The 15,955-nt window shown below is 43.5% G+C and overlaps 1 protein-coding gene across 1 annotated transcript in view; it reads left to right on the top strand.

The window, feature by feature from the left end:
- The window catches only part of LOC139264067 (collagen alpha-6(VI) chain-like), a 170,911-nt gene that overhangs the window by 52,815 nt on the left and 102,141 nt on the right, over positions 1–15,955 (top strand). Inside the window, exons 9-17 of the mRNA XM_070880165.1 lie at positions 301–379; positions 1,717–1,862; positions 3,264–3,356; positions 4,061–4,114; positions 4,889–4,960; positions 5,056–5,082; positions 5,195–5,239; positions 5,319–5,372; positions 13,928–13,990. Coding sequence (XP_070736266.1) covers positions 301–379; positions 1,717–1,862; positions 3,264–3,356; positions 4,061–4,114; positions 4,889–4,960; positions 5,056–5,082; positions 5,195–5,239; positions 5,319–5,372; positions 13,928–13,990 — 633 coding nt within the window. The remainder of the gene's footprint in view (positions 1–300; positions 380–1,716; positions 1,863–3,263; positions 3,357–4,060; positions 4,115–4,888; positions 4,961–5,055; positions 5,083–5,194; positions 5,240–5,318; positions 5,373–13,927; positions 13,991–15,955) is intronic.

The raw sequence follows: 15,955 nt of genomic DNA, 5'->3' as shown, positions 1-15,955 counted from the left end.
CTTTAGGGGTGGAAATTAGGTTGGAGGCTTCTTAGGGTGCTAATGGCGGCAGGATGGTAAATTTTGTGTCGGAAAATGGTTTGCGACGGCAGCCAAAAAATTTGGTTGCTGTGTCCTGAGAGTGGAGTGGGGCGTTCTACACCTCTCTTCGGGCACTAGGCCGGGTGAGCAACTGAAAATCCGTTGCTAAAGAGCCAGCCTCATAGCGCTCCAAGAGAGGCCTCCCTATTGCTTAATAAATGACTCTTTGAAGTGTAGATGATTAAAATGATGGTCTGTTAAAATATAATTGATCTGTAGGTGATGATATTATTCACGGATGGATTAGATGATCCCTTGCATCAGCTCAAGCGAACATCACAAATGCTCAGAGAAAATGGTAAATATATCTTTATTTTCAAAGCGGCTTGTTTTGGGGTCATTGGCCCTGATATTATCTTGGTGTCATATTCGGTGTGGTGAGGAGTCGTCATAGACAGTAAACCTGGAAGAATGGGTTTCCCGAACGCTCTGCAGTTTTTAATCGGCTAACATCAATCTATAACTGATCGCTAGATGTTGTGCAGTAGTAAGCTAGGGTGACTTGTTTGCAGATGCGCCGACCTTGTCAGCTGAATCTCTACAGGGAATCTTTTGATTATCTGTCGTGACTTTGGTGGAAGATCCGTGGAAACCCCAGAGAGATTGCAGCGGTTGATCGGGAGACCTCTCGGGGTCATTCTACCCTTTAGTACCATCTTACAATTGCTGGTCGCAGTATGAGCAACCACAAACATGAATCCATGCCTTGCCACTCTATGGTACAGTACATTGGCATATGACACTGGATCATACTGGCGCACTTGGTTGATGGATCTGTTGAGCAGAATAGCTGAAAACTCAACTCATGAGTGCACTAGTAAATGAATATTTTCAATATTGTGAGCAGTGTGTCACCAGCATTAGTGTTCTTTGATGTCATTAGTATACGATTGGTCTTTCTCTATTGAATTAAAGTTTGATACCAACTTTGAAAAGTGAAAAATGGATCATTGCATTTTTGACCATTCGTTTTGAGGTTTAACCACAGATTAATTTTAAATGATGCTGACAATTTGGTTGCTTTGATTGGAGACCATTTCACAATACAACAGTGGATCAGCACCATCTTCTTATCAATAAACAATTTTACACAGCTGTAATAAATTGTGTTGTTAGCAATGTCAAGCTGCCTGTAATTTTGGCCACTGCACCTCCAGCGGCTAGAGGCATTACTGAGTGTAGCACTAAACCATACAAAACGGAAGGTCCCTGGTTACATTTCTACACGATGTTTAGTTAGTTAATTTCAGGTAGTGAGGTGAAAGAACGATCAATCAGAGCCCCTGTTCCTGCTCATTATCCTACTGATCCACCTACCCATTCATCCGGGAGAATAAAAGTTTTCTTTGCATCTCTACCCTCACTTTAGGCTTGCCAATTTTCTAATTATGCTCATCAGTTCTACACACTGTTTAATTTAGTTAACCAGCATAAATCTAGATTATTCATGCCGACCTGCATTTAAAAGTCTTGAATCCCATCTCCTCATCAATCCATTTTTATCAATGAAACCCTTTCAGCTTCATGACTTTCTTTTGATCACAATGTGCCAGCTCTACTATAGATTAATAACTGCTGTCAATTCGGTTGTCGACAGTAATGTGTAATAATAAAATGGTCATTTTACAAATACAGGAGTCGATTCACTCATCACTGTCGCTCTGGAAGGTGCTGTGAATGTTGATGAGATTCCTCTTGTTGAGTTTGGAAGAGGATTTGGATACAAACAGCAGTTATCAATTGAAATGGAGGATATTGGAAGTGCTTTGCTTAAACAAATAGTAAGTGTCCTTTAGAAAAGCAAGACAGAATTGTTCAATATTCTGCAGGTTTTCTCGAAACAAATGAAATTTAAGACAAAAAAGATCCAATGACACGATGAGATGGAGTTTGTTTTTTTATTGTTGGTGATTGTTCCAAATATTGGTCCATTAAACAGGTAATTTACACTGGTGAAGAATCTGCTGTTTAGTGAAGTTCTAAAACTTATTTTCAAATTATTGGGCCTGAAATTCGGCACCTGAGCGTGGTTGTTAAGGTTGGTTTTGTGGAAAAAGTAGCATTCGCATCTCTGCCGTCTACGTTGGTGAGGGCAAAAAAAAAGGCGTTGTTTACCTTCACCTGAAGCAGGTGTTAGGCCATTAACATAGTCAAATAAAGGATCTATCGCTTGCTGCTCCACCTCTTACAAATTTGGTGTGCATCTGTGGCAGCCATCGCCAGCGATATTTACACCGGGGAAACAAATGTTAAACAGCGCCGAATGAAAAAAAGGCAAAAGTGTTCCAACCTCTCTCCCAACTCCGACCATCAGGCCCTCTCCGAACACCCCCCGAGGCCCGACCTCCTCCCCCCTACCCACCCCACCCCTAACCCCAATCCTGGCCCTGCGTCCCAACCGATCCCCCCCGACAGATCCTGATCCTGTGTCCCGACCTACCCCGCCTCCCCCCCCACCACCTCCTCCGCTCCGAGTCCTGACCCTCACCCTCTGATCCTGGCCCCGAGTCCAGACCTCCCTCCACACCCAACCAATCTTGTCCCTGTGTCCAGACCTCCCCTCCCCACCCCACCAATCCTGACCCCATGATCCGACCTCCCCCGCCCCCCCCACCTCTCGATCCTGGGCCCAAGTCCCGACCCCCCCCCCCGCCAATCCTTGCCCCAAGTCCCGACCTCCCGCCCCCCCCGCCCCCCGATCCTGGCCCCAAGTCCCGACCTCCCGCACCTCCCCACCCCCCGATCCTGGCCCCATGTCCTGACTTCCCCCCCACCCCCTACGTCCCCACGATCCCGGCCCCGAGTCCTGACCCCTACCCCCTCCCCCAGAGTCCTTGCACATCTAAAGCTGGGCTGAACACCACAATAATGATAATCAGCAGGCAGCACCAATTTTGCGGAAATCAAAACAGAAAATGCTGGAAATGCTCAGCAGGTCAGGCAGCATCTGTGGAGAGAGAAACAGAGTTAACAGTTCAGGTCAATGACCTTTCGTCAGAACCAAAATAACGGTGCCGCCTGCGATCCTTTTACTGCCGCTAGGACACCTCAACCTGCCCGTTTTCGGGCCTATTCAGATTTCTAGGCTTTTTTTTCTTTCACGAATGGATTGATTTCTTTTTCCTGAAGTTGTAGCAGCAGAATTAATTTCACAACGTCAATCAAACAAACCTTTTTTCCAGAGTACCGTTGCAGAAAGGCAGTGTTGTAATGTGTATTGTGTGTGCGAAGCAGAATCAGGAAGGCGAGGTGATCCGGGGAGCCCTGGGACGCAGGTAAGATACTTTATAAAACCAATCAGATTCAATGTACATTTTCTCCAATTAAATGCAAGAATGATGGAATATGAATGTGAATATTTCGCCGCTTTTATAAAACGATCTAATGTGAAAGTTTCAACCCCGAAATTCCCATCAACTCGCTTCACTGGTGGCAGTGCTCCATGAATGGGCAGTAAATGTATCCAACGGAGCAGGACCAGACAGCATTCCAAAGTACTGGGACACCGTCAGTTACACCCCTGCGAGTACTGATAGCTGAAAATGTCGAGAACCTTTCAGTGGAAATAAACAGGGCTTTCCAGAGGAGATCGATTACTTCTGACTGGAAGAGACTTTCCTGGGGCCTTAGCAGCACCAATGCCACTCTTGGCACTCAGTCCACTGAGGCCTTTAAAAAGTATGTTGGCGGGAAGCCCAGGAGTTCCCCCTTGACATGGGAGGGGGCAGGCAGAACTAGGTTATGGTCCATTTTCTAATTCCCCCCACCCCTCCATCCACCCCAATCCCTACCTTACACCTTAATCAGAATTTCAGGGCCTTAATTTTTAGATTGAAATTTATACCAATGTAAAATTAATATCTGCAATTAAATGACAATATTTAAGAGAACTTTTTTTGCATGCCGATGTTATTTATTTAAGTTAACAACATGCTTTTATTTTTGTATTAAATACTTGATGGGTGTGTCGATCTTACAGAGAATTAAAGGCCTATCAGGATTTCCTGGCTATCCAGGAGAAGATGGAGTTGAGGTGAGTTTGGTTATTTTCAAAAGGCTTGTAGAGAATTTTAGTTGCTCTTGTTTTAGATCCGAGTTCTGCTGGTTTACATCGTAAAGAATTGAAGACAACTCCCCTAATTAGTAAACTATTATGGGTTTGTCCCATCGCTGCAAAGGGAAACTTTGTCAGTTAATTACTTGTTTAGCCTTCCTGTTCATTATCAGCACGTCCCATGTTTAAATGGAGCACAGAATATAGCTCTTGGTACCAAAGCAATTTAGATACACAATTACACGGTATGTATGAGCAGTTTACTGAGACATGATGCACTTAATGCACTGGCGTGCACTGAGGTCACATGGGTGAGTGCCAGCAGCCCTTAAAGCTGTAATTGTGTTTTTCTGGGAGAAACAAAAGTGGTTGCACCAGAGAAGTCCCACACAGAGATCTGTCTGAGTCCCTACTGGAGGAGATTCTGCAATGAAGGCTGCGACCCAGTAATAAGAAGGCTCCATTTCTTTGCAAGCCTCCTGTTAAAAGGGTGTTGAGTGTCTCTTGTACTTTTTAACTGCTCCAGCTTTCCCCCCAGCCCCCACCTTTCATTGATATCAAACTGGGGATTTTAATGAGCCTTGGGAGCAGGCCGTGTACAGGTTGGACGAGCATAAAGCAGATCCCGGTCAACATTCTCATGCACATATTGGACAGGGCACAAAGTAAACTTTGTCGCATTATGTTTTTATAATGTAGATGGAGATGTCATAAAAACAGAAAGTGGAAATTAAATCCAAATGTATTTTACAGGGCAAGAGAGGCCCACCAGGTGTCACTGGGGCTCGAGGATTTAGCGGATGCCCAGGTCCCAGAGGTTATAAGGTAAGCGACTGTCAAATGCATCTCCCTTCAGCAGTAACTAAAAAATGTTCCTACTTTTGAAATCAGCATTCTTACAATTGTACATTATGTTTCAGGGAGGAAGAGGAATTCGAGGGATAAAGGTACATTTGGCTTATTTACACTTCATTAAAATCCAATAAAGAGTAAATGTTTTCTGTTGCCTGACATCTGATTTTACCAGTGTACTAAAACCCAACATTGCTGTTGTAACAGGGTATTGATGGAGACCAAGGTGTTGATGGAATCAATGGAGAGCAGGTAATTGGTGAGATAAATTTGTCACAATTCACTTTTCGCAGTTGTGTACAAGTATTGATACAAGATTGTGTTCGCACAGGGAGAATATGGAGCATTTGGATCCTCCGGGGAAGAAGGGAAGCAAGGATATCTGGTAATGTTTTTATCAGCATCAGCAATCAAATTAAACTGGCTTTGCTACCCCCACCCTGCCCCCCACCCAGACCCCCCACCAAAACAAAGCATTGTGTCTGAGCTGTTCTATCCATCCTGTCTAATACAATTTTCCTTTATGGAAGTGTTGTTTGATCAGTTCTTCCTTAATTAAATAGTTATCCTGAAAAATAAGAATTATTTTAACCCATTGTCTACAGTAATGTTTAAGTACAGTAATATACTGATAGCAAATTGGATGCATTACTAATGACGTTATGAGCAGGAGGTCCAGCAGCTAGCCGACAATCACGATGTACGAGGATTCTTTATCGCCATCAAGACCACCTACGGCCCAAGCACCCAAGGCCCTACCCCACTGCTGGCGAAAAACGAAGAGGCACTCATCAAGGACAGAGAGGCAGTCAGTGTCTGCTGGAAAGAGCACTTCGAAGATCTCCTTAACCGAGGCTCTGTCTTCGATGTGAGTGTCCTCGACTCCATCCCACAGCATGCTACCCATCACCATCTCAGCACAAATCCAGCCCGGCATGAGGTAGAAAAGGCCATCCGACATCTGAAGAACAACAAGGCTTCAGGAGTGGATGGACTTCCCGCCGAGTACTAAAACATGGCATTAGCGCGAATACATGATCTCATTTCTCTTATCGGGAAGCAGGAGAGCATGCCAGGAGATCTCAGAGAAGCCATAATTGTGACCATCTTCACGAAAGGTGACAAGTCCGATGGTGGTAACTGCAGAGGAGTTTCCCTGCTGTTGGCCGCAGAGAAAGTCATCGCAAGAATCCTCCTGAACCGTCTTCTCCCTGTTGCTGAAGAGCTCCTCCCTGAGTCACAATGCGGATTCCATCCACTAAGGGGCACAACAGACATGATCATCACCGGGCGGCAATTACAAGAGAAATGCTTGAAACAGCACCAACCCTTGTACATGGCCTTCTTTGACCTTCAACATGGTTAACCGTGAGGGATTATGGAATGTCCTCCTCCGGTTCGGCTGCCCTCAAAAGTTAGTCACCATCCTCCGCCTGCTCCGCGATGACATGCAAGCTGTGATCCTGACCACAGATCCACCACACACCCAATTCACGTTTGGACCAGGATCAAGCAAGGCTGTGTCATCGCACCAATGCTCTTCTCGATCTTCCATGCTGCAATGCTCCATTTCACGCTCAGCAAGCTCCCTGCTGGAGTGGAGCTAAATTACAGGACAAACGGGAATCTGTTCAATCTCCGCTGCCTCCAGGCCATTCTCTGTCATTGAACTAAAGTTCGCAAATGATGCTTGCGTATGCACACACTTGGAGGCCGAACTCCAAGCCATCGTCAATACCTTCACTGAGGCGTACGAGCACATGGGCCTTACACTGAACATCTGTAAGACAAAGGTCCTCTACCAACCTGCCCCCGCCACACAGCACGATAAGGCCTTGGACAACGTGAACTATTTTTCATACCCCGGGAGCCTACTGTCAACAAGAGCAGACATCGACGATGAGGTCCAACACGGCCTTCAGTGTGCCAGTGCAACCTTTGGTCGCCTGAGGAAGAGAGTGTTTTGTTAGAAATATGCCAGGTTATGGTCTTACAATCACAAGCACATTGACTAAGTATATACATTTCCAGCAAATTTGATGCAAACAACCAAAACAGATATTGTAAAGAAAGCTGAAATTTAACATTTAATCAACAAGTCATGGACTTAAAAGATTCTCCAGATATCTTCTACTCACATCCATTCATTGTGGATAATTCATTTTAAATGTATTTCTTCCTAGCCTTCAATTGTCCCAATCTAAATTCTATATTGTTTTTCACTTAAACACACCTTCAATCGCTTTTATTCATTAACTAGATAGTTTCTCGATGGGAGTATGTATCAGTGCTTTAATAATTGTCACAATTCCCTGAGCCACATTAACCATTTCATGTCTTCTGTTATCAAGTAACACAGCATGTCTTGAGACCTGTTATTTAGTGCAAATTCACCATGCATTTCCACATACAAGTTGCCTCATGTGCAACAAATCACGTCTGCACTCTTACACCGGTATCTATCTCTATGCCATTCGATGCAAGCCATCTTGGGCTTTCAGATAATCTTATCAAAAGATTGTCGAGAATCTTTGCTCATCTTCCACTGCATGTTTCAGGTAGTGGTCAGGTTATCAATGCAACTTTCTTTAAAAATTCATCGGCAATGACACAAATGTCTCCAAGAGAAAGTTCTCGATTTATTATTCTTAACTACACTTTCCTAACTTTCACTAGAATGTTAGAAAAATTCCTACTTGGTGCTGTAATTCTCCTGTTTCGATCTTGCATCTTAAGTAGACATCCCATTAATTACTATTCATATTCATGAACTCTGGAGTAACCTTATATCCTAAATACAATATTAAAGATCAACATTTTTAAAATTCTTTATAACCAACTATATTGTGCCCGAGTCCATTTTATCATTTCAAACTTATCACAAATCTAAACAATCGTATTGTCTTGTATTGACAGATTTTTTTCAATCTTCAATTATTTTTCCCCACAAACTTTTTCTCTTGATATACAGCATTTAGTAGGACCAGCTAAATTGTTCCCAACCAGTTTATTTTAGGAAAGAATTATCCCTTTAAACTTCACTGAGAATTTTCCCTTCTTGAGTGCTCGAAAAAGCAACTCATATCAATTTATCTTTATATTTGAACTTATTTATTCCTATTTCAGAAACAAGTTTTTGCCAAGCTTGGTAGTTCTCATGGTGTCTTAAACATTGGAGACAAAAGTAACCGCCATTTGTTCACAAGGTAACTTCCATGTCTTAGATCACCACCTCGAGCACATCTTGTCGGGAAATTGTGTTGGGGAAATTGATGGGATTGAAGGCCGATAAATCCTCAGGGCCTGATGGACTGCATCCCAGAGTACTTAAGGAGGTGGCCTTGGAAATAGCGGATGCATTGACAGTCATTTTTCAACATTCCATAGACTCTGGATCGGTTCCTATGGAGTGGAGGGTAGCCAATGTAACCCCACTTTTTAAAAAAGGAGGGAGAGAGAAAACAGGGAATTATAGACCGATCAGCCTGACATCGGTAAAGGGTAAAATGATGGAATTAATTATTAAGGATGTCATAGCAGCGCATTTGAAAAGAGGTGACATGATAGGTCCAAGTCAGCATGGAGTTGTGAAAGGGAAATCATGCTTGACAAATCTTCTGGAATTTTTTGAGGATGTTTCCAGTAGAGTGGACAAGGGAGAACCAGTTGATGTAGTGTATTTGGCTTTCGACAAGATCCCACACAAGAGATTAATGTGCAAAGTTAAAGCACATGGGATTGGGGGTAGTGTGCTGACGTGGATTGAGAACTGGTTGGCAGACAGGAAGCAAAGAGTAGGAGTAAATGGGGACTTTTCAGAATGGCAGGCAGTGACTAGTGCGCTACCACAAGGTTCTGTGCTGGGGCCCCAGCTGTTTACATTGTACATTAATGATTTATACGAGTGGATTAAATGTAGTATCTCCAAATTTGCAGATGACACTAAGTTAGGTGGCAGTGTGAGCTGCGAGGAGGATGCTATGAGGCTGCAGAGTGACTTGGATAGGTTAGGTAAGTGTGCAAATGCATGGCAGATGAAGTATAATGTGGATAAATGTGAGATTATCCACTTTGGTGGTAAAAACAAAGAGACAGACTATTATCTGAATGGTGACAGATTAGGAAAAGGGGAGGTGCAACGAGACCTGGGTGTCATGGTACATCAGTCATTGAAGGTTGGCATGCAGGCACAGCAGGCAGTTAAGAAAGCAAATGGCATGTTGGCCTTCATAGCGAGGGGATTTGAGTACAGGGGCAGGGAGATGTTACTACAGTTGTACAGGGCCTTGGTGAGGCCACACCTGGAGTATTGTGTACAGTTTTGGTCTCCTAACTTGAGGAAGGACATTCTTGCTGTTGAGGGAGTGCAGCGAAGGTTCACCAGACTGATTCCCGGGATGGCGGGACTGACATATCAAGAAAGACTGGATCAATTGGGCTTGTATTCACTGGAGTTCAGAAGAATGAGAGGGGATCTCATAGAAACATTTAAAATTCTGACGGATTTGGACAGGTTAGATGCAGGAACAATGTTTCCAATGTTGGGAAGTCCAGAACCAGGGGTCACAGTCAAAGGATAAGGGGTAAGCCATTTAGGACCGAGATGAGGAGAAACTTCTTCACCCAGAGAGTGGTGAACCTGTGGAATTCTCTACCACAGAAAGTTGTTGAGGCCAGTAAACTAAATATATTCAAAAAGGAGTTAGATGTAGTCCTTACTACTTGGGGGATCAAGGGGTATGGCGAGAAAGCAGGAATGGGGTACTGAAGTTGCATGTTCAGCCATGAACTCATTGAATGGCGGTGCAGGATCGAAAGGCCGAATGGCCGACTCCTGCACCTATTTTCTGTTTCTATGTTTTGTCACTCATCAGAGAAAACAGCATTTTAGATTTTGTCTCAACTTTTTAGTATGGTTTCTTTTAAAAAGATTTCCAAACCCAAGATTTTCCAGTGCAACCAAAATATTTAACAAGAAAAAGCATCTCAAATGTCTCAAAATTCTAATTCAAATACTGCCAATCTTTTTTTAAACTTGAAATAACCAGAATTTCACTGTCGTCGCAAGGTAAGTTGGGTTTTTCACAATTTATCATTTCAAGAAAACTTTCTGGAACCAAATTAAGAAAGCAGTTTTGTTCCAATTTGAATTGATTTAAAACAAAACCACACGTGTTAATTAACAAACTTAACGGCAAACAAAGAGTTAACAGCCTCTCCCCTCTCAGCACACAAAAGTGGGTCGAGCTGAAACAAACGAACAGACTTCTTTTTAAAAAAAAACTGAAATTCCAGCATCTCTTTTAAGGTTAACAACACTCGGCAAATCTTTTGCTTTATTTTCCCCGGCACAAAAGCTAAAGCTTTGTGTTAGTTTCATTTTCATTTAAAAAAAAATCTCATCTCAGTAACTTATTATCTAATTCTCTGGTTTTTTTTCGTGTTCTCAAGATGGTTTGTATTCAGTTACGATCTTTGTTTCTGTTTATCTCCCAATCTCACTCCTGCTCTTTATCTTGTTTGTTTCTCAAGTCTGCACACTTCGCACAGAAGTGAGTGTGTAAGCCAGTTGTTATCGACTTCTTTAAGTTTAGTCCGTTCCGCATTCACTTGGGATACTATTGCATCCAAGCACTTGGAGTAACTACATCTGTCCTCTTGGATGACTCCAATAGTCTCTGAGAAACTGCTCATGATTTTATCTCTACAATTAGCACTCGCCATTCTGTTTTGGTTTCAGTGATGAAACACACTCTCTTACGAGGTTTCCTATCCAGTCGTCTCGCCTGGCGCCTTGTTATAGACCAAGTCCATCTCCAACTTGTTTCTCCACAATAACTCTTTTTACATTCCTGCCACAGAAGCCAATTTTTTAACGAAATATGCCAGGTTAACGCTATCTCCATTCACTTTAATAATCAGGATCGACTGTAAAACCAATCTGGTGGCTATATTGCATTTAATCAGAGTATAAGACGGAATATAACACATTAGCTATATACCAAAAACATACAACCGTAACAGGTAGTTGATACCGATTCTGATTGGACAAACGGCTGGCACACATAAGCAGTTCTCTAGATTGCAGTCTCCTTCTCTGTCTAGAGCTTCCTACATTAAAGCATGGGATCACTCTCAAAGAGTGTTTGACCAGCTTGACTTCTGATCCACTCTCCCCTCTCACTGTCTGTGACTACAAGCTTCCAGGAGGTCACTTTTAACCTATTTTTAGGGGTGGGCCAGACCCTGGATATTGACGAGACCTTTTGACCTATAGAGGTTCCCCTAAAACCTTGATATCCAATAAGACTTCCAGGGCTCAATTTTCCCCAGTATTTGCGCCGTTTCTTTTTGGAGCAGGCTGCTTTTTCTGGCCTAACTTAAGAATCCCCAGTTTCCCCAATCAATTTGCACCAGCTTGACTCAGTTAGTTACGAATTTTTTAAGTCAGTTTTTTATTCAGCCAAAGGCGGTGTAACCAGCCACCTACACCACTTCTGGCCATTTCGGGAAGTTTGGCCAGCTGAGAGTTACTCCAGTTCTGTTTAGGCCAGCATATGTGGCCTATCCTGAAAAACCTTTCCTCGAGTTAAGGAAATCGGTGCAGGTAAGGAAAGTGGTGCAGCAGATGCCCGGACACACTGAAAGAATTGAAAAACACAGAGCAGCAACTTACTTCCAACCCTGCCCGAAGGCTGTCCGGTCCCCTTCTCGATCCCCATTTCACACACACACAGGAAGGCTGTCTGGTTCCATTCTCAGTCCCCGGTTCACACACACAGTACGGTCCCGAGAGAGAGAGAGAGTCGGTCCCTGGTTTACACAGACAGGAAAGCTCTCCGGTCCCATTCTCGGTCCCTGGTTCACACACACTCAGTCACAGAGAGAGAGAGAGAGAGACCTGAACCGGCGACCGAGAATGGGACCGGACCGAACAGCCTTCGGGGGTTTGGAGGTAAGGTGGTGCTATGTGCTTTTCAATTCTTTTAATATGTTGCGAGGTAGCTGTATGCTTCACTTTGCAGCCTCAGCTTGCATTGTGTCCCTGGTTACCATGGCAGCCCGATCTTTTTGGCGCAGATCAAGGTTCCACACCCCTCGTGTTCGGCCACGCCAAAATGAAGAGATCCAACGGGGAAACGTACAACCCTTTTTTTTTGCCGTACTTGGGCCCCAAAAAATCAGGCGCAACTCTCCAAGCACACCAAAAAAATGCTTTGGGGAAAATTGAGTCCCTAGTTCTTTGTCTTGATCCTTGTTTCAAGAACCCGCCTTAAACATGTCTTACGATCACTCTGTTCACACTCACCCTGGATCTCTTTCTGTGGAACTTTCTCTTAGCTCTCTTCCCTCAAAACAAAGCCTAGTCCTTTCAACAATGAGTTTTGTCACCTCAACCAGTCTTTAGGATAGAGCAAAATATTTATGTTAACACTTAACTTCCATACTTCCATTCATTATCTTCACCAGCCGTTTTGTTAAGGGAACTTCAAACCCTATCCTTTGCATTATACATAAAATATATAAACAAGGTTCAAGTCTTAACTTAAAAACAATAGATAATCGCTTAACATCAGGGAGATTGTATATCGCACAAAAATCTATATCCTCCATTTCTAAATATTCCTCTGATCCAAATAGACATTCCGTCTGCAGTTCAAAACAACGATTTAAACACAGCCCTGATTTCTAACAGTTTGAAGACCAGAACCTCAAACCCAGAACCAAGCTCAGGCACGACAGAGCAAGATACCCGCCCTCCTATATGACTAAGAAACATGGACTGTATACAGCAGACACCTCAAAACACTGGAGAAGTACCACCAGCGCTGCCTCCGCAAGATCCTGCAAATCCATTGGCAGGATAGGCGCAACAATGTCAGTGTTCTCGCTCAGACCAACATCCCCAGCATCGAAGCATTGACCACGCTCGATCAGCTCTGTTGGGCGAGCCACATCGTCCGTATGCCTGACACGAGACTCCCAAAACAAGTGTTATACTCGGAGCTTCGACACGGCAAGCAAGCCCCAGGTAGGCAGAGGAAACGCGTCAAGGACACCCTGAAAGCCTCCTTGAAAAAGTGCAACATCCCCACCGACACCTGGGAATCCCTGGCCCAAGACCGCCCAAAGTGGAGAAGAAGTATCCGGAAAGGCGCGGAACACCTCGAGTGTCATCGCCGAGAGCAAGCTGAAGCCAAGCGTAGACAGCGGAAGGAGCGCGCAGCAACCCAGGCACCCCACGCATCCTTTCCTTCAACCACCATCTGCTCCACCTGTGACAGAGACCGCAGGTCCCACATTGGACTCTTCAGTCACCTGAGAACTCATTTTTAGTGTGGAAGCAAGTCATCCTCGACCCAGAGGGACTGCCTATGATGATGATGATTTCATTAAGTGTGAAAGACTCGTGAGTGTCCCAGGCTGCTTGAAATGATTGAAATTTACCTCTAGAGGGCTAGTATTGTCCTTGTTCGATTTTGCATTTGATGTTTTACCTTGTCTGTTGCTTTCATGGTATAGTAAAAATATGTTATTTACAGAAATTGTGTCATTCCATAGTAACATTATGTGACTGTAGTGAGATTATGTCATTATATAGTGAGACTTTGTGACTGTGTAGTGAAAGGTTGTCACTCTATAGTAATATTATATGACCATAGTGAAATTAAGTCACTATATATAGAGACTGTGTGACTTTATAGTGAAACTCAATATACAGTGAAATTGCATGACTAATGAAATTAACTGACTATATAGTGAAATTATATCATTCTATTGTGAAAGGATCACATTGTATATTAAAATGATATCATTCCATTGTAAAATTATTTGACTGTAGTGAAAAATGTCGTTATATAGCTCTGAAATAATTATAGCTTGTTGGTAATTATAGGGACATTCCAGATTTCATGGGAATAATAAGTCTTCTTATCTTAGGGCAAGAAAGGCCCAAAAGGAGACAATGGTGAGCGTGGTGAACAAGGATTACCTGGAGAACCTGTAAGTAAAATCCCATAGCTCTGTCTGGTCACGAGGGAGCTCATTAAACTCTTGAAACTTGGAGAGGATAATTTTGGAGTAATTTTCTGAAATAGCTCTCCTGGAATGTGCTGCCCATGATTTCTTGAAGATTCGTTTTAACAACGATTGAATCAAGGCCAGATGACTGGAATTTCCAAATTATGCAAATAACAGGGGAAGCAGCACAGACTCATAAACATTTCCCTCACCCTCTCTGAAAGTCTTACGGCATATTGGTAATGGTTGTGTTCGTGTAAGTGCTTGGTGTTGGCTGGCATTATAATGAAATGTCCTGGTATGAATTAATCACTATATAAAAATACCATTTCTACTTTCTCCATCTGTGTAATTAGCTTGTACTCCAAGGCCTAAATTCCGGGGGCTTTATGCCCCCCATTACCATCAAAAAATGATGCAAAGAGGGTGGCCGCCACTCTATCACCAGCTGGTGGTGGGTCCCGCAAGGTCCTCCATTTTTCCAGGCCCATCAGCTCTGCCATTAAGATGTATTACCCCACAGATTTAAATGAGGTAGCGGCGACATCACACACCGACGTAACGTCACCACGGCGAACTTGGACCTTTACGCTGAGTTCAGCACTGGGTCCTAAGCTGGCCAGGTAAACCCTGCGTGCAAGCAGATTCACAGAGGTGCTGTCGGCACCTCTTAAAGGGACACACAAGTCTTTCATGTAAGTTTGCATTTAAGCTTTTGGATTGTTGTTTTTTTACTTTACTGAAGTAATGGCTTACTGCAATAGATGTTAAATTTCTTTAAGTGTGTAGGGAGTGCTGCTGGACACTTGCAAGGCCTTAGATGATAAAGAAGGCCTCTGAGAAGTCAGAAAATATTGCAAATACTCAGCAGGTCAGGCAACATTCGTGGAGAGAGAAACACATTTCACGTTTCAGGTCAAGATGCTAACTGACCTGCTGAGTATTTCCAGCATTTCATGCAATCATTTCAGATTTACAGCATCTGCTCACGGAGGGAAGAGGAAGCAGAAGAAGAGGAAGCAGAAGGAAGAATGCATCCCAGTCAGACCCTATGTGGCTGGGATATCTGGGATGGAATCATCCGTATGTAGTCACAGTGACAACAATTCCCAGTTCCCTTTTCAACTTTACTCCCATACTTTACCTTCGCTCTGTTAGTGACAATCACAGCATCCTCTTGGCCATGATGCTGAAATAAAAGCCATCACAAAGCAAACTTTCCAATCCAACTTTATACATCTAACCATCCAATATGACATCAAGAAATCAACCGATCACCCTTCTGCAGTCTCTTAGTAAACAGTTTGAAGATGTAGTCACTGACCTTGACCAGTGGTCTGAGATCATAGAAACATAGAAACATAGAAAATAGGTGCAGGGGTAGGCCATTCGGCCCTTCTAGCCTGCACCGCCATTCAATGAGTTCATGGCTGAACATGCAACTTCAGTACCCCATTCCTGCTTTCTCACCATACCCCTTGATTCCCCTAGTAGTAAGGACTTCATCTAACTCCTTTTTGAATATATTTAGTGAATTGGCCTCAACAACTTTCTGTGGTAGAGAATTCCACAGGTTCACCACTCTCTGGGTGAAGAAATTCCTCCTCATCTCGGTCCTAAATGGCTTCCCCCTTATCCTTAGACTGTGTCCCCTGGTTCTGGACTTCCCCAACATTGGGAACATTCTTCCTGCATCTAACCTGTCTAACCCCGTCAGAATTTTAAACGTTTCTATGAGGTCCCCTCTCATTCTTCTGAACTCCAGTGAATACAAGCCCAGTTGATCCTGTCTTTCTTGATAGGTCAGTCCCGCCATCCCGGGAATCAGTCTGGTGAACCTTCGCTGCACTCCCTCAATAGCAAGAATGTCCTTCCTCAGGTTAGGAGACCAAAACTGTACACAATACTCCAGGTGTGGCCTCACCAAGGCCCTGTACAATTGTAGCA

The sequence above is a fragment of the Pristiophorus japonicus genome, chromosome 5 (assembly GCF_044704955.1).
Source record: "Pristiophorus japonicus isolate sPriJap1 chromosome 5, sPriJap1.hap1, whole genome shotgun sequence".
Classification (NCBI taxonomy): domain Eukaryota; kingdom Metazoa; phylum Chordata; class Chondrichthyes; family Pristiophoridae; genus Pristiophorus; species Pristiophorus japonicus.
Note: the sequence above shows the minus strand (reverse complement) of the source record. Positions and strands in the feature narration are given on the sequence as shown.